Source organism: Oncorhynchus tshawytscha, linkage group LG09 (assembly GCF_018296145.1).
Source record: "Oncorhynchus tshawytscha isolate Ot180627B linkage group LG09, Otsh_v2.0, whole genome shotgun sequence".
Classification (NCBI taxonomy): domain Eukaryota; kingdom Metazoa; phylum Chordata; class Actinopteri; order Salmoniformes; family Salmonidae; genus Oncorhynchus; species Oncorhynchus tshawytscha.
This window is the reverse complement of record NC_056437.1, coordinates 44,235,582-44,258,085: the sequence shown is the minus strand read 5'-3', so window position 1 is coordinate 44,258,085 and position 22,504 is coordinate 44,235,582. Positions and strand designations below refer to the sequence as shown.

Below are 22,504 nucleotides of genomic sequence, written 5' to 3'. Positions count from 1 at the left end.
GAGGGTCGCCAGTTCAAATCCCAAGTGTGATAGGAAAATCTTGTGGCAAGTGACATGTGGAAAGCCATTGCACACTTGAGCAAAGCACCTAACCCATAATCTGCACCAGGGGCAGACCCTGGCATGCAACTCCTTGGTGTAGGTGTTTGTGCTTCTCTGGGGTTTGGGTTAGAAGGCAAATTGTCTGAAAAGAAAATGGATAAGAAAGTATGTTTCTACTAGAGGTGATACCTAAAGAAAAATGTAGCACTCATTGCCATAGCAGAAGAAATTGGCGTAGTTACTCAAATGTAAATCATTATATTTCTATGTTTACTCACCTGTAGGCCTAAAGGGTAGTGTTTGCATGCTATTGGTGAGTATTATCTAAGGTGAGTATCTTCTAAGAATGTGTACAAACAACAAACCAATTCAATGGACCAAAGGCCCTACTGATCCTTATCATATTCAGAGAAAATGAAAAATGGGTGTGTTAGGAAGGAGTTACTTTCACCAAGACATGGACATTTTTTTCAATATTGTGATTTAAAGTCCCAACAATTACTGTTGTGTTTTGATTGTGTTTTACTGTAACATCTCTGTGTATCATTCATTGTACAATGAAGCGCTATCAAATCCTAATATGTCCCAATCCTTTTCTGTTTAAGGTCCAACGCAGCCATTTTTTAAAATCTCAATATCAAATCCTTTCTGGGTAACAGTTAAGTACCTTACTGCGATTGTTTTAAATTAAAATGATCAAGGCGGGGGTCAAAAAAGGATGCATGGCAGAATATGATGCATTTCAACAACAGCATAAATACAATGAATTCACTTGTGCATGTCAAAAACAGAATGACCCCCTCCTACACATGCTGCCACTGTTTGGAACAGATTGATTATAACATTTAGAATGAGCAGCCAGCTCACAAAGGAAAGAGTGCACCAGGGAGAACGCTACAAGCATGCAGATGCAATAGGTGAAAACACATGATCTAACTGGGGATAGGTAGCTAATATAATGTCACAAAGCATGATGTGCTAGCCAGTTAACTTTCATTCTGAAATCGCTTAATATTTATGAGTTAGACAGATATGAGTTTAGATAGACTTGAAATTGGCATGGGAGCTAACATCAGCTAGCTGTAGCTTTCTGGCTGTTTATCAGTTAGTTAAATAACTGGTTAATTTGACCAAAAAAATTGACCAAAACTATTTCTCAATATTTCTCAAAATGATTGTAGGTGGCTAATTGACTTGACCATGCTTTGTGATACACCCTGTTTTATGCTGTTTTAGTCCACACAAAATGTCACCCTGCCACCTACAGTACAATGTAACCTAATGAACACCAGGGGGGAAACCATCAAATATTACCAGCCACATTCATGCTTTTTTGTTCTACCAGATCCGCGATGAGAAGGTTCAAGCTAGTGTATCCCTCTGTCCTTTGACACTTGTTGGATGTAGATGACTGTTATGACAGGCTTAAATGACTGTTATAATCGTTTATTTACAAGTTAATTACAACTTGCTTTTTGCTTTAGCGCCATCGGTACCTGGTCGCGCAGATCTAGCCTCACGTTCAGAAGTAAGCCATCTGGCTCTAGAGACTCATTGGGAGGGAGACTAGATCAGACCCAAAAGTTCTGAATGAGCGCACATGTGAATGACCAAGGACAGTCCATTTACTTTGACTGTTACATTTTATGCTATGAAATCCGGCAAAACAATCCAAGCAATGTTCGCACAGCCTATGTGCTCGTGGAGCTGCTGTTGCTGGCAGAGTCACTGAGGGGCAGAGTAGTTAGTAACATAACAGCTTGTTGTGAACAATATATTTTGCAAACAGAAAAATGTACACATTTACTGCACTCTTGAGCATATAAAACACAAGCCATGAATTATATATAGAGTTTTAATAATACAAAAATATCAAATCGACCTAATGGGCCACACTAAGATTTCATTAATCAATGCATATTGTTTTCAAGTGTGGCAGTGGTGTGCAAGAGCTGACAAAATTCCAGGACTGTAGGCTACTGAATTACTTGCTTTTATCCTGAAATCTTTCCTTACTTCCAGAAAATAATTATGTTTTACAACATTCCTTAAATGTTCATAAAATTCTCTGAACAAATCAGCTGACTTGGGTGTCAAATGTTGTTTGTTTGGAGCGGGTGGCCTCAATTCATATTCTACCATGGAGAGGCAAAGACCAATGGTTGGTTTACTTGTAACTTCACCAACATTGTGCACACATTATTTGAGTTAAATATCTGTCCAAATGTCTCCATTTAGCTTAGCATTCCAATTTTCCAAATGTCCCAAATTAGCTTACATTGAGCGCAATGTTTTTGTGACAGACCCATGTTTTCTTGAGCCGGCTGCTTGAGTCAGTGGGCGAATTCTATTATGCTGAGCCGCTGGGCATCGGTCTATGGCCCTTGACGTGAACGGGCAAAACCTGTGAGGGAGGAGCACCTTTCCCAAATCGAAAAGTAATCCGCACAGCTTGATCATGTTGTCAACAAGGCAGTATTGTGTATCGTCCAGAAACATACATCTCTTTCCCATAAAACGATTGTTTTCATTTTCTGATTATTTTTCGTTGGGAAGACAGATAAAGCGTTTTTATCAAAATCAATCACTTTCGCATGTGAAAACACAGAATCCTATTCATGAATCATTGTGCTTAATTACGTCACGTTTGTTTTGAGCCGATTACGCCGTGGGCTTTGAAGGGGGCACTTTGTTCACGCCAGAGATGCAGCCCGTTCCGAAACGAAAGCAATCAACTTTCATCCGGTGCAAAACACGCCTACCCGGGCGCCCGGGACAGATGATTCGAATCCCCTCACTGGTGCCGGTGTGCCTCATCAGCCTTTTGTGCGCGTCTTCTCTTACTGCTCCTTTCAAGACATGTGGTGATCCAGTAGGCCTAGCAGTAACCAATAATAGCCTAACTCAAGTTCAATAAAAGTCATGACAATGTTTATGAATAGCTACCGCTCTACCTACGTTTACATGCAACAACTATTTATTATTGTATGATGAAGTATTTATTTTATTCCACAGCGGGTCCCAGCTACCAAGGCGTCTACCACAGCATGAGCAAATTTAACAGATAGTCTCCGATTAACATCTCCTCCACTGCTAAGTTACTTCTGTAGTAGTGGTTCTGGTCCATGGCCTCGTTTCCCAGAGCCTTCATAGCGTTAAGATCTTACGATGTATCTTTAGTAGCCGAGCTGTTTAACATAGCTTTTGTTAGTAACGTGATTCTTAATTAAAAACCTTCACACATCTATGAGTGATCCAGACTATTCGTAGAGCAGCCAAAGTGCATCGTTAGATGCTGTTTTGCCCTTCTGCGTCACTTTATCCACAGAAGATCTCCGCTAAACATTGAATCAAGATTATTATATCTGTCTGACTGACCGCAATAACCTCAGAACGAAGTTGACTACAATTACAAAGCTCACAGTGTTTGCACTTGTTACAAAAAAGTGAAAGATTAAACGATGCTTCAAATAAAAACCGACATGACTTCATTAAACGATAAATAGGCTACATGTGCCTATTTCAATCATATTGAGTTACATTTCGTCAATAGGCTACTGTCTGTAATTGTAGCTTCAATACGGTTCATGATGTGTGACAAGATGTGCGCAGTGATATGCCAATCTGTTAGTTTGTGCATTAGTATTGGGTAAGCATAATTAGCCGCCTCAATATTTGCAGCAACAGGTGGTAATATTTCTCTAGGAGCTGATCCTTCGTCGGTAATTTTGAATAATTATAATGTTAAGGTAGATTTGAATGGAGAAAGCTGATCTGAGAGCAGCGCTACTTTTCTTTCGAGCCTATCAATATCGATACATGGTCTAATGACGCACTTAGCGAACAGCTTCTCTACGTGCATGTTTGGGAAACACGGTTTGGCTCGTAAATAACGATGCATTGGGTAGCCTACGATCATCGCAATTCTTAAATTACACCGAAACTGGGAAACGAGGCCCTGATTCTTCAAGCAGGTGGGTTATTTTAGTAAAACGCTATTACAACTGACCTCTCAAGATACGGCCGGGGAATTTCCTGTAAGCCTAAGGTTGGCTATGTGAATGTCGAAAGGCCTATGCAAAATAATAGGCTACTTAAAAATATTCTTATAACCATAATTCGTAGCTATTATTAATTAATGATCATTATTCGAAATATTATTAAAGTACAAAGAGGTCGTATAATCGGACTGCCAGGAAATAATCATTGGCTATAATTGCTTTTCAAAAGTAGGGTTAGGCATACTTCCGAAATATGGATAGGTATTCCAAGAAGCTATTTCAATGAAATACAAATATTCTATTCAAATAGTTAAATCTCTAGTGTCCTATAAATATTGACTAATAACTAACTAATACTAAAGTATTAATGGCATTAAATTGAAACATTGGTCAGTTCATCCAAGTTTATAGGAAAATGCAACTGCAATCCCTTAGCCTAATAATAAACCGGCAAATGTACATGATAAATGGTACAGGCTAAACAATTAGTTATGTTTATCATGCACGTTTTAATAGTAAAGCAATAACACTTCAAAAGGCATATGCTGCAACATACTTCGATTACCAGAACGAAAGTGCAAAAAAAGGGTAAAAATGTGACATGCTGAAATTAAGAGCTAATTTGTTTTTGTTTATCAAAGTAGGAACATACAAATGTATTTTCTCACAGATTGTCTCCCAAAATAATCAACTGGTCCTGCATGGGTAAACGTAAGTCGTCTGCATAACTGGTGGCTTCAAACATTCACCAAAAAACTATCTTAAGATGACAATGACTGTTTTTTTGTTTGATTCGAAAATTATATTAATAATAATGATAATAATATCCTAATAATGAACATGGCTTCAATTATATTTTGTAGGCCTATGTACAATTGTTTGACATGATGCATTTTACACAGCCACGGAAAATATAAATATAGACAGCCTAAAGGGAATGTGTAGTTAGTGACATATTACGCATATACGCTTGAATAAATAATACTTTGCATTATTGTCATTGATTTGTTTAAAAAAGCAATATATTTCATATGTAGCCTAAAATACACGATTCAATAATTGACATTTACACTGGGTTATGGCTATTTGTTTTTAAAACAACTTGCCACTTGCACTATAGTGAACGTTCTGGCGAGCAAATATCATCCTCGATATCAACATCGTCCTCATTTTCCTCTAACATGTATGAGTCTGGGTCGATTCCACTGTTAACATCATCTGTGTTTTTTTCGTTGAGTTCACTCTCACTTGAGTTCTCCATGGATCTATCTATGTCATTCGGATTTTTCTGGTCGTCTTGTGTTTTCCTCAGTTGCTTTTTATGCTTCATCCTTCTGTTTTGAAACCATGTTTTCACCTGTGTGACAAAGGTGGAATATTTCATAAACTTGCTTTGCAGCACAATGCGACCATCCCGAAAGGTATGATTAGTGTGATGTAGTTTAGGTTTCTTACCTGGGTTTCCGAGAGACTTAACGCTGTTGCCAACTCCACTCGTTCTGGTGTGGATAGGTACCGTTGTATCTCAAATCTCTTTTCCAGACCAGATAGTTGCGAATCCGAGAAGACCGTTCTCGCCTTCCTTCGTCTGCAATGCTTGCCGGGTAACTCCGGATGATGCTGAAATAACCCCGGCATTTGCATCCCTGTGAAATATATAAGGCATTCAACATTGAAATTGCAACACAACTTTTGCAATTATATTAACAGTTTAATTGTTAAGTTAAATTCAATGTACTCCATGCAATTTCTTCATACTGTAGAATATTACTTTAGGCCTCGTTATATTTAGCACAACATTATATAATGGAGTATGATTTTTTTTCTGATTGAGTTGGATTTATTCGAACACGTTTTGCACTAACTTTTACGCATGAATTGGCCAATGTACCTGTTGCAAAACGCCCAAGACCACTCCATCGTTTTGTCAGGCTGTTAGGATTGGTAGACTACTAAAATGGAAATTATACATGCACCAACATTATGAAATAACATCCTTTTGGAATTAAATCATTATAGGCCTAATGAAATGTCGACGTTGTCTTAGCTGTTCTTGAACTCTGTAACTGCCTTCGCTTCATTGAATGCATGAACCAATCCAGTGCCTTCCTACTTACCAGACGTGAAGAAATACTGGTGATGGTCCGGCTTGTGTAGATGATGGTGCGGGTGAGGCGCTAGTATCGGAGTGGGCATCAGTGGGTATCCATATTCTAGGAGGGGCATCCGGGAAGCCAGAGAGCTTGAGAACGGCAAGTGGAATACCTCTCTCAGGGGCTTTGGTTTGTGTAATAAAATATCTTCGATGAAGAACGACGTTGACCTCTGGGCTGGCATCTGAGGCACCGGGGACGTGTAGTTCAGATTCATCTTATATCTCTGAAAACACCTTCACAATTGAGTCCGTGTGGTGTTGATTTTCTGTGCACCCTAACAAACCAAGGAAGAGAAGCACTAAACTTCTTGCCTCCGTTTCCTCAGTCTCAAACGCTAGAATGGTCGTCTGTGTGGCAGCCAGTGAGTGGTGCCAGGTAGATTAGCCTACTATTTATTCAGAGGGAGGTAGATTACTATTTATCCAAGTGGAGCGACTGTGGCAAATTATAAAACTGATATGTAATCAGCCAATAGCACGCCGGTGGGGCGGAGAATGGAATTAGTTGTGTATGGATTAATGATTGTGACGACGGAGAGGGAGGGTCGCTCGCCATGGTGCTGAAACAGCCTTCCCACCGGAGCCCTGCAGTCTTACCCTCCTGCACCTCAGTCAAACTTGCTTTCATTCGTCCCCTTTCCAGTGAATATAAACTATAGACATATATCCTACTGTTTTAGGCCGTTAGACTATTATTTATATTGTCATATTACCAGTGTTTTTTTTAAAATAAACAACATCAACGTTTATAACAAGGCATATGCTACACAATTAGGCAACACGAATGATTAACAACTGGAGGTGATTTGTATAACGTTTCACTTTCTACATGTAGCATATCTTATCATGTTTAAATGACCTCAATAGGTGGGATTGCTGTTGGCATCCCCAAATATACGACAGAAAACTAACATTTACTGATCTGAATAGCATTTTATTTTTGTGCAACAGTTCCTACCTGTTGTTTCCCTAATACTGTCTGTCTCCTACTATCTTTTCATAGTCATCCCCCGGATCACTGATGCGGGGGATGACAGGTGTATTTGCTAATTCCGCCATAAATTGGCTGTAATTGTTGGTATTAAAATCTGGGAGAGTACAAGTGGTGCTCCTGCGCCATTTAAGCGACGGAAGCCTTAATTTGTTGATATCGTGTTGTCATCACATTTCCAATCACGCTAGCTAATGTGAAAGTGTCTTAATGCAGGCAGTATTCTCGCTGCAATGCTATTAGGCAATTAGGGGAGATGTTAGAGCGGAAGTAGTAATCCTTGGGCGCGAGGACAGGATTTCCATTTGATCAGGTAGGCATAACAAATTAATTACTGAATTCAATTACTCACGAAAGTGCATTACTGCGCCAAATCTAAAACACGTCCTCCATATGCATGAGCTTATATAAGGAAAATGCGTGTAGACCTTGCAAATTACTCAAAATGTCAGTTTAAAGATTGTGGAAATGTGACAGATTTAGACACTGTTTTAGTGCGTGTTTCTTTCCCTGAGTCCATACATCATAGAGTACACTTTTATGGCTACCACACAATTAGACAGTTGGAAGAGTGAAATGGAAGAGTGAACAGAGACATTAAGTGATGTAAATATAACATGACTTGAAGAGCTTAGCTCACTTTGGTAATGCTCTCGATGCCTATTTTATTACATTTTTATATATGGCCTATCTGTAGAAGGCTATTTGTATAAACATCTGTTGAAGGTAATTGGCCTATAGGAAAAAGTATCTGTCTGAAAAAACTTGCAAAGCATTTTAGGCCTATTATTTTAAATGTCAAAGTCTTTCCAGATAAATTGTGGACTAATACGCGAAGGTCTCGGATGCACGTGCATCTCCTCTATCCTTAAAGGGACATCAGGGTAACTAGTTGCTTTTAGATGAAAATGAGAAAGTAATTGAACAAATGACAATTACATCGTCTTTGCACGGATAGTCAATAGGATCCGTTCCGTTCTTAAGGTGGGGTTAAGCTGCTTTAACAGCCAACTTCATCAAGTAAAATGTGGTGCCTGGGAGCCATTGCGTCACTCTAAAGTAAGTGGCGTATTATTTTCGTTCGATAAGAGGCTTGCAGCATTGCATTTTGGTAATACGTCGGTTAGCTTCAAAGACGACGGGTCATTCTTAGCAGTTACAATATTTATTGATCTGGTAACAAGAGAAATCAAATTCAATCTAGTGGAAATAAGTCGTTTTTGTTGTTGTTGCAATTCATCTTTGTTTCATGTCAGGGTTAACATCACGCACCAGTGGCTCGGGCGCATGGATAGGTTCTATTAGATCATTACTTTTTGGCATCAATAAGATGATTGATTGTGAAACACCAGAGGACATTGTTATGTCATATTAATTTAAATATGTGTCAATTTTTCCAACACCTTTATCTCAAAACATGGTCCTATAGGCCTAAACCAGCATTTCCCAAACTCGGTCTGGGGACCCCAAAGGGTGCACATCATGTTTTTTGCCGTAGCACTACACAGCTGATTTAAATATTCAACTCATCCTCAAGCTTGAATATTTGAATCAGCTGTGTAGTGCTAGGGCGAAAAACTAAATGTGCACTCCTTGGGGTCCCCAGGTTTGAGTTTGAGAAACGCTGGCCTAAACATTTCTGACATCCATCAATTAACTCCGGTCAATGTTTAACCAATCGAAGTGACATCTTCACACACATTTCACACACAATATGGCTGTGTTTTCACAGGCAGCCCAATTGTGATATTTTGGCTTAATTATTGGCAAAAGAGATGATCTGGTTGGTCAATAGAGCAATTAATGGAACAACAATCAGAATTTGCCTGCCTGTGTAATCGCAGCCTACAGTATGTGTTTTGCGAATATGTATACCTGGCACCAGTACACCATCTTGCATGCAATATATTTGGTTTCCTTGTAAGCCTATATGACATCTGGGTCTTCCACTTAACCAATCCTGTTAGCCTGGACAAAATATAATTCATAATGTTGTACAAGAATGCCTGCCACAAGAACACAACATTGGTGTATGATCCAAACACATACATGTTTTTTTTTACATAGTTCAACATAGCAACTTGTTGTGCATCCCCTACATACTATACTAAAATAATTTGAAAGATGTACACATTAAAAATACTATGTTTTTCTGCTGTAGGCTGACCCTGGACAGTAATGTTGTATAATTTCTTGATGCCTCCCAAACTCTGCTAAAGCACTAACTAGGTTGTTATAGCTATTCCACAATATGGATTGTCATACCTGGAGACAGTGCATCTGTCACAATTTCTTTTAGGTACTTGGATCACTTAACTTGTATATATCATATCAGACCTGTAGAGTCAAAATGGGCAATATTTCTGACGTGTAAAAATGGGCCATACAAATATAAAAGAACAAGCATTTAATCATTGAAAAGGTGACACGTTTACCCCCAACGTCCTTTATTCATATCATTTAAATTCTATAATCCATGTTCCAAAAGTAAATAGTGGGTTGATCCATCTTGACTCTCAAATACGGGGAACAGCCACAAGTCAGTGGCTCTCAAAATCATAAGATATTGATGATCATTTCTGAAGTCTTCTAGTGAGAGTTTGAGTTTCTGGGGCATTCGTGCATCCGATAGGCACACATATAGAATATACCTTTATAAAAAAAAGACAAAGACATCATGCTGTACTTTTGCGCACACACACATTCATTGAAGGACCTAGACCAAAATGATATAAAACACAATTCAGCTGCCATTAAAGATTCTATATTCCAAAAAAGCAGATAGTCTGTAAGGAGATTGAAGCATGTTGAAGTAAATAGGAGCTGTACATATTCAGTCTGGAATCGATGTAGCACACATTTGCTCTCAATGAATTACCTGGCTGAATAAAGGTTAAATAAATATAACAAAAATATATTAGTCCTTTATAATACTCTTGGGTCCGTATTCACAAAGCGTCTCAGAGTAGGAATGCTGATTTAGGATCACCCCCCTTTTATTCATTATGATTAAAAGGCAAACCTGATCCTAGATCAGCAGTCATTTGCTCTGAGACACTTTGTGAATATGGGCCCTGGATTGACCATTGACTATAATACATTTTCTTAAATAAAACATTTGTTCACAACTGAATGTTATGTGGGGAGTGTGACCAGTGATGTCTTGGTTTTACCTGAAAAGAAGGTTAGCACCACTGACACCCATCCGATGATGTAGGACCAGGAGAACCTCCAGTTGCCATAGCGTTTACCATAGTAATTAATCGTCACACCACTGTATACTGCCATTGCTAGCAACACGAAAAAGCCTGGAGAGAGAGAGGAGATCAAACTACTTAATGTAACATTACATCATTTAATGTTGGCATCCACAGGCATCCATGTTTTTGCATTCTTTGATTCTTAAAAGAGTTTCATGCGTTATGTTTTAACATGGAAATTATTATGCACAATCATTTAGTGAACAGTTTGCATTGGGGAAGGCCCTGTGTTAAACTCACCTGCATGTAATTCTCACAGAAAACACTTTATGTCACCTCATATCCCCCCCAGCTGCCTCTACTTTTGCTCAACTAAACATTTCATCTGTCTCATTTCAACTTGGGAAGTCACTCCAACAAAACGATGTTGAGGTACATTGATCTTATATTTGTTATTTAGAAAAAGTTATATTAAATCTAATGGAGTTAAATCTATAAACATTTGTGTATATATATATATATATATAGATATCTATATATAGATATCTATATATATATATATATATATATAGATAGATATACACCATGGGGGAGCCTAAAGATAAATCATTCACTTTATTAGAGATATATTTTTAAATCAGTTTTTGATAAAGTAGTAACACTTAAAGTTAGCAAGTTAGCATGGGCAGTGACACATTTTTAAATTGTTTTGTACTTCTATACTTGATTTGAAATGATACATACTGTCAGCTTTAATTTGAGGGTATGTTCATCCATAAAATGTGAACCGTTTAGAAAAATACAGCACTTTTTGTACATAGTCCTTCCATTTAATGGAACCAAAACTATTTTGACAAATTTACTTACATTTTCCACATTTTGTCAAGTTTGTCAAGAATTTAAAATATATTAAATTTAGTTTTATTTTTTCACTTGCCTACACACAATACCCCATAATGCCAAAATGGAACTGTGTTAAAAAAATCTACAAATTAATAAAAGATGTTAAGCTGAAATGGCTTGAGTCAATAAGTATTCAACCCATTTGTTATGGCAAGCCTAAATACATTCAGGAGTAAACATTTGGGGAACACTTTATTTGACACCTAGCATCATAACACACCATGACATGGTCACAACCATGTCATAATATGTCATAACAGCTGATATAACCTGTCATAACATTGTCATAACACTGTCATGACACATAGACTTTATGTGACAAATATTGCAATATGTTATGGCTGGTTATGAGAAAACCTACCACAAAAGGCAAACCATTCCAATCTACTTGTAAATATGATGTTATATAACATTTCCTAAAATTGGCCATTTTTTACCATTGTAATTGTACACACATTGATGTCCAACATTTGCCTAGCCCAATGCTCTGTCGTTGATGACTGGGGTGAATGCATGAGCAGGACAAAACACCCTCTTTGGGACTTATGACTGACATATGGTCATGTAAGTGATAGGCCTGTCTGGCTTATATTATTAGCCTTACAGCAACAACACATTTCTGTGATAGATTCTATAAAGGACCATATTTTGGAATCAAAGTTAGTTTGTTCACAACAATTTTATTGTAGTCCTCCATGGTGTTGCTTTAATATACATGTATAATTAGTGCTACCACTAGGGGGAGACATTCAAACTTTTAGCAGCAGGCACGCACCTCATTCATTGGAAGAAGAGAAACAGGATGAGAAGCCCAGTGGAACATTTTTAATTGTTCATGTCTCATTCATCTTGTCTTCTGGTTTATAACATTTATAAACATTTATAGCGATAACATGTTTATTACAAAATGATGAGTTTTCTTGTCATTTTGATGGATAATTTAAGGGTTTTGACAGTGAAAATGGAGTGAGATTTTCCACTTCATATGAGCTAGCTAACTTTGTATGTAAGTCAATGAGACAAGATGACATCTCGGGTTAAATGTGTTTTCGTTAAAACATTTTGGCTCTTAAATGGTTTTATTTTTTTGACAAAAGATGGCTTGTATTAAGTGTATTTACATGAGTACCTATGAACCACGCTAATGATATGTATTTAAGAAGGTTACTTTTTATGAAATGTGTATCTAACGGGGGTACTGTGAGCGTTATTTAAGAGGTAGGGTTCCAGAAGTTTTGGAAGATGGGCAGGGACTCAGCTGTCCTGACTTTAAGGGGAAGGTTGTTCCACCATTGGGGTGCCAGGACACAGAAGAGCTTTGACTGGGCTGAACTTGAGTTGCCCTCCCGTAGGGGTGGGAGGGCAAAGAGACCAGAGGTGGCAAAACGTGCTCGGGTTGGGATGTAGGGTTTGAGCATAGCCTTAAGGTAAGGTGGGGCAGTTCCCTTTGCTGCTCCGTAGGCAAGAACCAGGGTCTTGAAGATGATGGATGCCAGTGGAGGAGCAGGTGACATGGGAGAACTTAGGCAGGTTGAACTCCAGGCGGACTGAGGCATTCTGGATAAGTTGCAGGGGTTTGATGGCACAAGCGGGGAGCCCAGCTAACAGAGAGTTGCAGTAGTATAGATGGGAGATGACAAGTGCTTGGATTAGGACCGGCGCCGCTTCCTGTCTGAGGAAAGGTCGTACTCTATGGATGTTGTAGAGCATGAACCCGCAGAAGCGAGACACTGCTTTGATGTTTGCAGAGAATGACAGGGTGTTGTCCAGGGTCACACCAAGGTTCTTTGCACTCTGAGGTGGACACTGAGGAGTTATCAACTGTGATGGAGAGATCTTGGAGCGAGCAAGCCTTCCCCAGGAGGAAGAGCAGCTCCGTTTTGTCGAGGTTGAGCTTAATGTGGTGAGCTGACATCCAAGCTGAGATGTCTACCAGGCACACAGAGATGCGTGTCGCCACCTGGGTGTTGCTGTTGTTTTTTTGTCATCCTATTTTTTAGAAATTGTATGACACTGTCACCATAAAGCATTATGACCATCCTGTGTCACTTTACTTGGACTAAGAAAATACACTTTATGACACTGTCATGAAGCATTATGACCAGGATTGGGAAGTAACAGATATGTAAACTGTAACTGTAATCTGTTACTTTACCCGCAAAAATATTGTAATCAGATTAGATACTTTTGAAAAACGAGTTCATTACTTTGAGGATTACTTTTGAATCCCAAAAGGGTGTTTGCATAAAAAAAATCTTTGACACTTTTCTGTTTTCTCAATGTGATACAAATCAGTATTTAAAAAATGTGCACGTTTAAATTTGTTCAATGTGAGCGAGTCTGACCATAAGTCAGAGACCAATAGGCTTTTGTAGGCTACAGTCCAAGCTATGCCTTCCAATGGTGCGACTGCTGTCGGCATCCAAAGATTATCCAACTTGAATAAACACTTGAAGGTAAGGATGACAGCAATGGTTAAGTCTATGGTGATACGGATATCACTTGTTATTGATATCTACACAGCGCATTGATGTGAATCACACTGCTGCTCCCTCATTTAGCTATTTGTGCCTTACGGCTTGTGATTGTTGTGGATGGCTGTTCACAAATCTAAATTTGCATTTGAACCCAATACTACAAGAAGTTTAAACTGCCTAACAATCATTGTTTTTGAAACCAGTGGACAGCTAGTGAAAAATGCACTCTTTCAACAGCTGCATAGTGCGAATCCCAGCCAATGGAATAAAAGTGAGGCTTTTGTTGCTTAATCTAATTCATGTTGATAAAAAAATCCATAGGCCTAATGGACACATGCTCAATCTCACACAGTTTTGATAGACTGAAAGGGGCAATCTGTAGTTGCCACATCCATTTTTGGACTAAATTATATATACTGTACACTATCGTTCAAAGTTTGGGGCCACTTAGAAATGTCCTTGTTTTTGAAAGAAAAGCACATTGTTAATGTTGTAAATGACTACTGTAGCTGGAAATGGCTGATTTTTAATGGAATATCTACATAGGCGTATAGAGGCCCATTATCAGCAACCATCACTCCTGTGTTCCAATGGCATGTTGTGTTAGCTAATCCAAGTTTATCATTTTAAAAGGCTAATTGATCATTGGAAAACCATTTTGCAATTATGTTAGCACAGCTGAAAACTGTTGTGCTGATTAACGAAGCAATAAAACTGATCTTCTTTAGACTAGTTGAGTATCTGGAGCATCAGAATTCACTGGTTTGATTAGAGGCTCAAAATGGCCAGAAACAAATAACTTTCTTCTGAAACTCATCAGTCTATTCTTGTTCTGAGAAATGAAGGCTATTCCATGCGAGAAATTGCCAAGAAACTGAAGATCCTGTACAATGCTGTGTACACCAGTCTCAATGTCAACAGTGAAGAGGCGACTCCCGGATGATGGCTTTCTTGGCAGAGTTGCAAAGAAAAATCCATATCTCAGACTGGCCAATAAAAATAAAAGATTAATATTGTCAAAAGAACACAGACACTGGACAGAGGAACTCTGCCTAGAAGGCCAGCATCCAGAAGTCGCCTCTTTACTGTTGACGTTGAGACTGGTGTTTTACGGGTACTATTTAATTAAGCTGACAGTTGAGGACTTGTAAGGCGTCTGTTTCTCAAACTAGACACTCCAATGTACTTTTCCTCTTGCTTAGTTGTGCACCGGGGCCTCCCACTCCTCTTTCTATTCTGGTTAGAGACAGCTTGCGCTGTTCTGTGAAGGGAGTAGTATACAGCGTTGTACGAGATTTTCAATTTCTTGGCAATTTCTTGCATGGAATAGCCTTAATTTCTCAAAACAATAGACTTGACGAGTTTCCGAAGAAGGTTCTTTGTTTCTGGTCATTTTGAGCCTGTAATCGAACCCACAAATGCTCCAGATATTCAACTAGTCTAAAGAAGGCCGGTTTAATTGCTTTGTTAATTAGAACAACAGTGTTCAGCTTTGCTAACATAATTGCAAAAGGGTTTTCTAATGATCAATTCGCCTTTTAAAATGATACATTTGGATTAGCTAACACAACGTGCCATTGGAATAATGGTGCCATTGGAATAATGGGCCTCTGTACGCCTATGTAGATATTCCATAAGCAAATCAGTTGTTTCCAGCTACAATAGTCATTCACAATGTCTACACTGTATTTCTGATCAATTTGATGTTATTTTAATGGACAAAAAATGTGCTTTTCTTTCAAAAACAAGGACATTTCTAAGTGACCCCTTTTGAACGGTGGTGTATATCCATTGATTCTTGAAGAATATAACTTATAAATGCCTCATTAGCTTAGTTCAACTGTCACATTCCATGACAACCCAAAATATAAGCTTGTTTTTCTCCAATGTTTGTAAACATTGTAAATGTAAACAAACATGGTATAGTCATAACATGGTTAAAACAATAATTTTGACGTCATGGAATAGACGTCGTGGAATTAATCTGAACAGAGTCAGCGGCAGCCATTTTGCCATTGTTTCATCTGTGGATTTACCCTTTAAACAGCTGCATATTATCAAGATATCAAAGTGTCACCAACATAAAGGTAAACAATGGGCCTATAGCAAATGCAGCATATGGCATTCATTTTTCACATGTAAATAGCATGTTTCAGTAGTGCTCAAAGCAGGCCATTCCATGTGCGCAGCATTTATTTTTCAAATCAATGAGCCCATAAACAACAGAGTAGGGCTGGCTAATAAATCCTTAGTTTTGGGGTTATGCTCAGGTAAAACAATTTTGTTAATCTATACTTCCATATTTCCAAGTCCTATTCTTGAAGATCAAGGGGTCGTTTATCAGAATGACTGAAATTCTGATAGACTTTGGTTTTGAATGTAAATATATAATTTCACTATTATATGTAGTAAAAAGAGATGAGTTAGAAGAAGCCTACATAACCAAACCATAAAGTAAAATTGAACATCCATATATGGCCAGCTATGTAAACTTAAACATTGATTTATCCTGCAATAGATGTCGTTCAATTGGTAACATACATTTTTGCCTTCTTCTAATGGCTCTTTAGGGGAAAGTAATCTGTAACTGAATGTAATCAGATTACGTTACTGAGTTTGGGTAATCCCAAAGTTACATTACTGATTACAATTTTGGACAGGTAACTAGTAACTGTAATCAATTACATTTAGAAAGTAACCTACCCAACCCTGATTATGACCATCTTGTGCCATTTTACTTGGACTAAGAAAATACACTTTGTAGCTCTGTCAAGAAGCATTATGACCATCATAATCCTATAAACCAGATAGGTATATCATATACATGCCCTTATGTCAGGCATCAGTTACAAAAAGGGTGTCTTTTCCTGCTCCTGAAATCTGCTCCTGCATTCATCCCAGTCATCAGAAACAGAGCATTGGGATAGGTGCATGTCTAACATCAATGTATGCGCAATTACAATGATAATGTAATATGGTACATTTCAGAAAATGTTATATAACAATCATACTGTTTACAAGTAGGCTATGGTGTAATGGAAAGGTTTGCCTTGTGTGGTAGGTTTTGTGGGTTTTGACACTCTTATGTAGGTGTCATAACCAGCCATAAAATAATGCAATATATGTCACAACAGGTCTAAATATATGTGTCATGACAGTGTTATTACAATATTGTGACAGGATATGTTAAGTTTTGTCAGCTGTTATGACATATTATGACATGGTTATAACCGTGGCATAACGTGTTGTGACGCTAGGAGCGAAATAAAGTGTTACCAAAATTTGGTTAAGGTATAGGGGGCAGCAATTTCACTTTTGGATAAATAGCGTGCCCAATTTCAACTTCCTGCTACTCATGCCAAGAATATAAGATATGCATATTATTAGTAGATTTGGATAGAAAACACTCTGAAGTTTCTAAAACTGTTTGAATCATGTCTGTGAGTATAACAGAACTTATGTAGCAGGCAAAACCCCGAGGATTAACCGTTCAGATTTTCTTTTTTAGGTCTCTGTCTGTTCAGTGATTTCTCATTGGAAAACAATATTTCTTAGGAACTTGTTTTCAGTTCCTACCACTTCCACTGGATGTCACCAGTTTTTGGAATTTGGTTGAGGTTATTCCTTTGTGCAATGAAGAAGTACGGCCATCTAGGAACTGCGTAACACTGTTGAGAGTTGCGCAAGACTTGAAAAGTAGCTTGGTTTGTTGTGTTCCTGTATTGAACACAGATAGACCCGTCTTCAATTTGATCAATTATTAACGTTTAAAAATACCTAAAGTTGCATTACAAGAGTAGTTTGAAATATTTTGGTAAAGTTTATAGGCAACTTTTGAAATATTTTGTAGTGACGTTGCGCATTTTGGAAGACGTTTTTCTGGATCAAACACGCCAAATAAATTGACATTTTGGATATATATGGACGGAATTAATCGAACAAAAGGACCAATTGTGATGTTTATGGGACATATTGGAGTGCCAACAAAAGAAGCTCGTCAAAGGTAAGGCATGTTTTATATTTTATTTCTGAGTTTTGTGTAGCGCCTGCAGGGTTGAAATATGCTACCCTCTTTGTTTACTGTTGTGCTATCATCAGATAATAGCTTCTTATGCTTTCGCCGAAAAGCCTTTTAAAAATCTGACATGTCGTCTGGATTCACAACGAGTGTAGCTTTAATTGAGTATCTTATATGTGTGATTTAATGAAAGTTTGATTTTTATATAATAAAAAAAAATTGCAGTGCTGCATTTTCCCTGGCTTTTGCCAAAGTGGGACGCAAGCGTCCATAAGAAGTTTTAACAAGTCACATAAGTTGCATGGACTCACTCTGTGTGCAACAATAGTGTATCACTACCTCATCTCTGTACCCCACACATACAATTATCTGTAAGGTCCCTCAGTCGGGCAGTGAATTTCAAACACAGATTCAACCACAAAGACCAGGGCACCTAAAAAAAGAATGGTCGATGGGTAAAAAAATAAAATAAATTGAATATCCCATTGTGCATGGTTAAGTTATTAATTACACTTTGGATGGTGTATCAATACACCCAGTCACTACAAAGATGCAGGCGTCCTTCCTAACTCAATTGCCGGAGAGGAAGGAAACCGCTCAGGGATTTCACAATGAGGCCAATGGTGACTTTAAAACAGTTACAGAGTTTAATGGCTGTGATAGGAGAAAATGGAGAATGGATCAACAAGATTGTAGTTACTCCACTATACTAACATATTTGATAGAGTGAGAATAAGGAAGCTTGTACAGAATAAAACATATTTCAAAACATGCCTCCTGTTTGCAACAAGGCACTAAAGTAATACTGCAAAAAATGTGGCAACGCAATTCATTTTTTGTCCTGAATACAAAGTGTTATGTTTGGGCAAAATCCAGTACAACACATTACGGAGTATCACTCTCCATATTTTCAAACATAGTAGTGGCTGAATCATGTTATCAGTATACTTGTAATCATTAAGGACTGAGGTGTTTTTCAGGACAAAAAAAGATGGAATGGAATGCAGCTAAGCATAGGCAAAATCCTAGGGGAAAACCTGGTTCAGTCTGCTTTCCACCAGACACTGGGAGATGAATTCACCTTTCAGCAGGACAATAACCTAAAACACAAGGTCAAATCTACACTGAAGTTTCTTACCAAGAAGACAGTGAATGTTCCTGAGTGGCCAAGTTACAGGTTTGACTTAAATGCACTTGAAAATATTGCTAGACCTGAAAATGGTTGTCTATTAATGTTCAACAACCAATTTGACAGAGCTTGAAGAATTTTGAAAAGAATAATGACAAATGTTGCCCAATCTAGGTGTGGAAAGTGCAACATTGCCAAAGGTGCTTCTACAAAGTGTTCGCTCAGAGGTGTGAATACTTATGTGAATTAGATGTGTGCATTTCATTTTCAATACATTTGCAACAATTTCTAAAAACCTGTTTTCACTTTATGGGGTATTGTGTGTAGATGGGTGATAAATAAAATGAAGTGAATCCATTTTTAATTCAGACTGTAACACAATACAAGTTAAGAGGTTTGAATACTTTCTGAAGGCACTCTGTATGTGTATTAAAGTAGTCAAAAGTTTAGTATTTGGTCCCATTTTCCTAATGCGCAATGACTACATAAAACTTGTGACTACAAACTTGTTGGATGCATTTGCAGTTGGTTTTAGTTGTGTTTCAGATTATTTTGTGTCAATAGAAATGAATGGTAAATAATATATTGTCATTTTGGAGTCACTTTTATTGTAAATAACAATATAATATATTTTGGAACACTTCTACATTAATGTGGCTGCTACCATAATTATTGATAATCCTGAATGAATCGTGAATAATTATTAGTGAGAAAGTTACAGAGGCATAAATATCATACACCCAAATAAAAGTTGTGTTCATCATCCAATAAAGTGCATAGATCATCAAATAAGGACAACAACATTACATCACTTCTCATACAGCTACAACAGTGACATGGAAAGAAAATCAAGCAGTAAAATGTGTAAAATAAGTGAAAATAAGTAAATTAACCAAACTTACATGAGATGAAGAACAATATGCCTGCAGCAAAGGTTTTGTCAAACCTGTCGAAGGACGAGTAGTGGATGAAGGCCATGATGCCGATGATGATGCCCATGAAACACGCCAAGAGGGAGAGGATCATGAGTGCTCGGGTGGCATCCATGTGGGCTGCAGGGGTCAAAGGTTAACAGGGGTCATCAGAGTACAAGAGTGGCTGACCCTGGCCTGTTCTGACCTGACAAACTACCCATATTGGTAAAACATTTGGATTGTGCTTGGCAAATGATACTCTTATTATGGAAAGCATGCCTTGATGCTTATGCTGTGACTAGGATAATGACTCTTTTGTGTCAAAATCACCAATTCAAATGCAATTGTTCACTGATGAATAAGGCGTAAATGCAGTTTAGATACAAAGCATGATATAAGAATAGTTTTAGTCAATGGAAGTTCAAATCAATCCTTTCTGAGGGTGTTCGGGTTACACTTTGCTTCCTGGACTTTGTCTTTTTATAAACAGATGTGGTGTGTTTGACATAGCTTCAATCACAACATATCGGGATTCTTAAGTGACAAGCCGTACCAATGACATGGCACAAAAAATTGAAATAGCACCTCTCATTTGTTATGGCTTGTTATGAACAGTTATGACATGTGTTGGGTGCTATCACAGTGTTATGACATCATTGTGTGCACTGGCCGTAGTCCTCACCAATACTTTCATTGTGTGTGAAGCATTTCCCCGGCATGCAGTACCGCCACAGGCCCTGATGCATGTAGTTGTTGGAGTGCCGGTACTGAATCCAATAATCGGTTGCCGTGGAAACAATCAGGAGGATGTTCCCCACGCCTGCACAGAACAGCCCTCCGCCCATGAAGCTGTACATCCTGCACCTGCAGACTGACAGAAACACACACACACACACACACACACACACACACACACACACGAGAATGAGGTCACTTAGCATACGGGGGTCAGCTGCGGCCCCCTCTCAACATACACACACACTTCAGGGAGAGAGGGCCAAAGTGTCTGTAATTGCATTGTAATGAACACATCATTTCCACTGGATTGAATCGAGGGGTCACAGGCATGGGTCTACTCTGAGGTCCACTTTGTTCTCTGGGAGATCAGTGGGAAAGGATGGGCCCTCACAGGCACCTTTTATATTATCGAGCTTCACTCAGGGCATCTGCCCAGGATAACTTTGATATTTGATACATGGATTGTCTACTTGTTCCACCTGAAAACAATATTGTCTACCAAACCCTAGTTGTTCTCATTTAAATTTCCCCATGTATTTCAAATTCAATAGATTTACATGGCAGGTTATGTCTAAACGTTACAAATATAGTGTATCCACATTTTAATGCAGATTTTTTTGTGGATCTATGTATTGTTGTTCTAATAGCAGAATTGGTAAAATACATTAACATTAAATCTGTCATCCCTCTCAAATTCAGCTCCACTTTTCCTCTTACTGTGAGAACAGACACTAATTTGCCATAGATACTCCTATCAGTCAGCTATCGGTATTACACTTGCCAGAAGAGGGCAACATAGTTGTTTTTGGTGTCACCCATATGGATTGAATCCATATTACCCTAATATTCCATCCATACCCTATTTACACCAACAAAATGGCTGTTCGTGATTTGGTGGGGATTTTACAAAGGTTTATAACTGATTCTACAGGCTAAATATTTGGTAAATATTTCTCACAGTGGTTCAATAACCAGAGTATTCCCAAACGCAAATAATGGTATTGCTCTTTTTCCAATATAGCATGTGCCGATATTATCAATGCAAGTTGGTGATATCAACATGTACATCTATATTCTCATGAATTTATGTAGTATAGTCATTCATTTGAATATTTAGAATATAAATCTACATTTATACTGGAAAGAATCAGAGCTTGACTGTCACACACAAACACACAAAATAATTATTTCCAAGATGTCATTATTGCATAAATTCAACCACACGCTGACGAGCTTACCTTTATTGACCCCCTTTATGAAGACTAAGTGACTCTGTATTGAAGTCGGGTTGCCTGACAAAATACAACAAGGCCCCTATAATGCCAAGACAGGCAGATTTCCAGCAGGCTAATAGCGCTAACGTTTGAGTCGGTGAATAGGGAAACCGGGGATAGAACAAACGGAGAGGGCAGACAAAGGGACCGCGGAGAGCTAGCCAATCAGCGCGAACTAGTTTTGTCGTTTGGGAATCTGCTGAAAAAACAGAAATGTCTAAAGCTGGCAGGTTGAAGTTAATACTGATGACTGGATGGTTTCTATTGAAAGTGGAGGGCTGAAGCAGCTATAGTGGAGAGCAGGCCAGGCGTTAAATCAGAGACTCTGCCTCAACCAGTAGTGCTTATTTTAATTTCCAAAACAAACAATAGTCACAGAAAATTCAGCAAATATTCTCCCAATTAGTCTTTCCTTGTCCCATTTTTGATTCAAAGGTATTTGTTTATAGATGCAAGCTGTAAGAGGTACTCATATAATTTTGTGAGGCATACTCACAATTTCCAGAGATACTCTATATGAGAGTTTACCATGATTGGTTCTATATACAGTCAGGACCATCATTATTTTCATTCTTGATTAAGATGAGCCAAAACAACTGTGTAAAATAAATAATACAAATACTGAGCAATATTCTATGCATTTTTTTGTTTAAATTATATTA

At 38.1% G+C, this 22,504-nt stretch overlaps 2 protein-coding genes across 3 annotated transcripts; both read right to left on the bottom strand.

Annotated features, from left to right (window-relative positions):
• Positions 1-4,378: 4,378 nt before the first annotated feature.
• On the bottom strand, positions 4,379-6,587 carry bsx (brain-specific homeobox). Its single transcript, XM_024434077.2, has 3 exons — positions 6,161-6,587; positions 5,499-5,689; positions 4,379-5,400 (listed from the first exon to the last, which is right to left on the bottom strand). Exons 1-3 carry the CDS (start codon positions 6,411-6,413, stop codon positions 5,158-5,160), a joined length of 687 nt encoding a protein of 228 aa, XP_024289845.1. The 5' UTR covers positions 6,414-6,587; the 3' UTR covers positions 4,379-5,157.
• A 2,994-nt stretch (positions 6,588-9,581) lies between these two features.
• Positions 9,582-21,985, bottom strand: LOC112259366 (lens fiber membrane intrinsic protein-like). 2 transcript variants are annotated; one of them, XM_024434076.2, is made up of 5 exons: positions 21,807-21,985; positions 20,513-20,694; positions 19,819-19,968; positions 10,363-10,497; positions 9,582-9,840 (listed from the first exon to the last, which is right to left on the bottom strand). In XM_024434076.2, exons 2-5 carry the CDS (start codon positions 20,685-20,687, stop codon positions 9,779-9,781), a joined length of 522 nt encoding a protein of 173 aa, XP_024289844.1. In that variant the 5' UTR covers positions 20,688-20,694; positions 21,807-21,985; the 3' UTR covers positions 9,582-9,778. The 2 variants fall into 2 exon arrangements, with proteins under 2 accessions (XP_024289844.1, XP_024289843.1); XM_024434075.2 differs by having other exon boundaries at positions 20,513-20,701; positions 21,807-21,968.
• Between the last annotated feature and the right edge of the window lie 519 nt (positions 21,986-22,504).

Excerpts from the sequence above, each read along its gene's own strand:
- bsx (XM_024434077.2), bottom strand. The coding sequence starts at position 6,413 with ATGAATCTGAACTACACGTCCCCGGTGCCTCAGATGCCAGCCCAGAGG. Across the intron at positions 5,690-6,160 it reads CCAGTATTTCTTCACGTCTG|GGATGCAAATGCCGGGGTTA; the intron begins GTAAGTAGGAAG and ends TATATTTCACAG. Across the intron at positions 5,401-5,498 it reads TAAGTCTCTCGGAAACCCAG|GTGAAAACATGGTTTCAAAA; the intron begins GTAAGAAACCTA and ends TTTGTCACACAG.
- LOC112259366 (XM_024434076.2), bottom strand. The coding sequence starts at position 20,687 with ATGTACAGCTTCATGGGCGGAGGGCTGTTCTGTGCAGGCGTGGGGAAC. Across the intron at positions 19,969-20,512 it reads CACACACAATGAAAGTATTG|CCCACATGGATGCCACCCGA; the intron begins GTGAGGACTACG and ends TGACCCCTGCAG. Across the intron at positions 10,498-19,818 it reads CATATTGTTCTTCATCTCAT|GCTTTTTCGTGTTGCTAGCA; the intron begins GTAAGTTTGGTT and ends CTCTCTCTCCAG.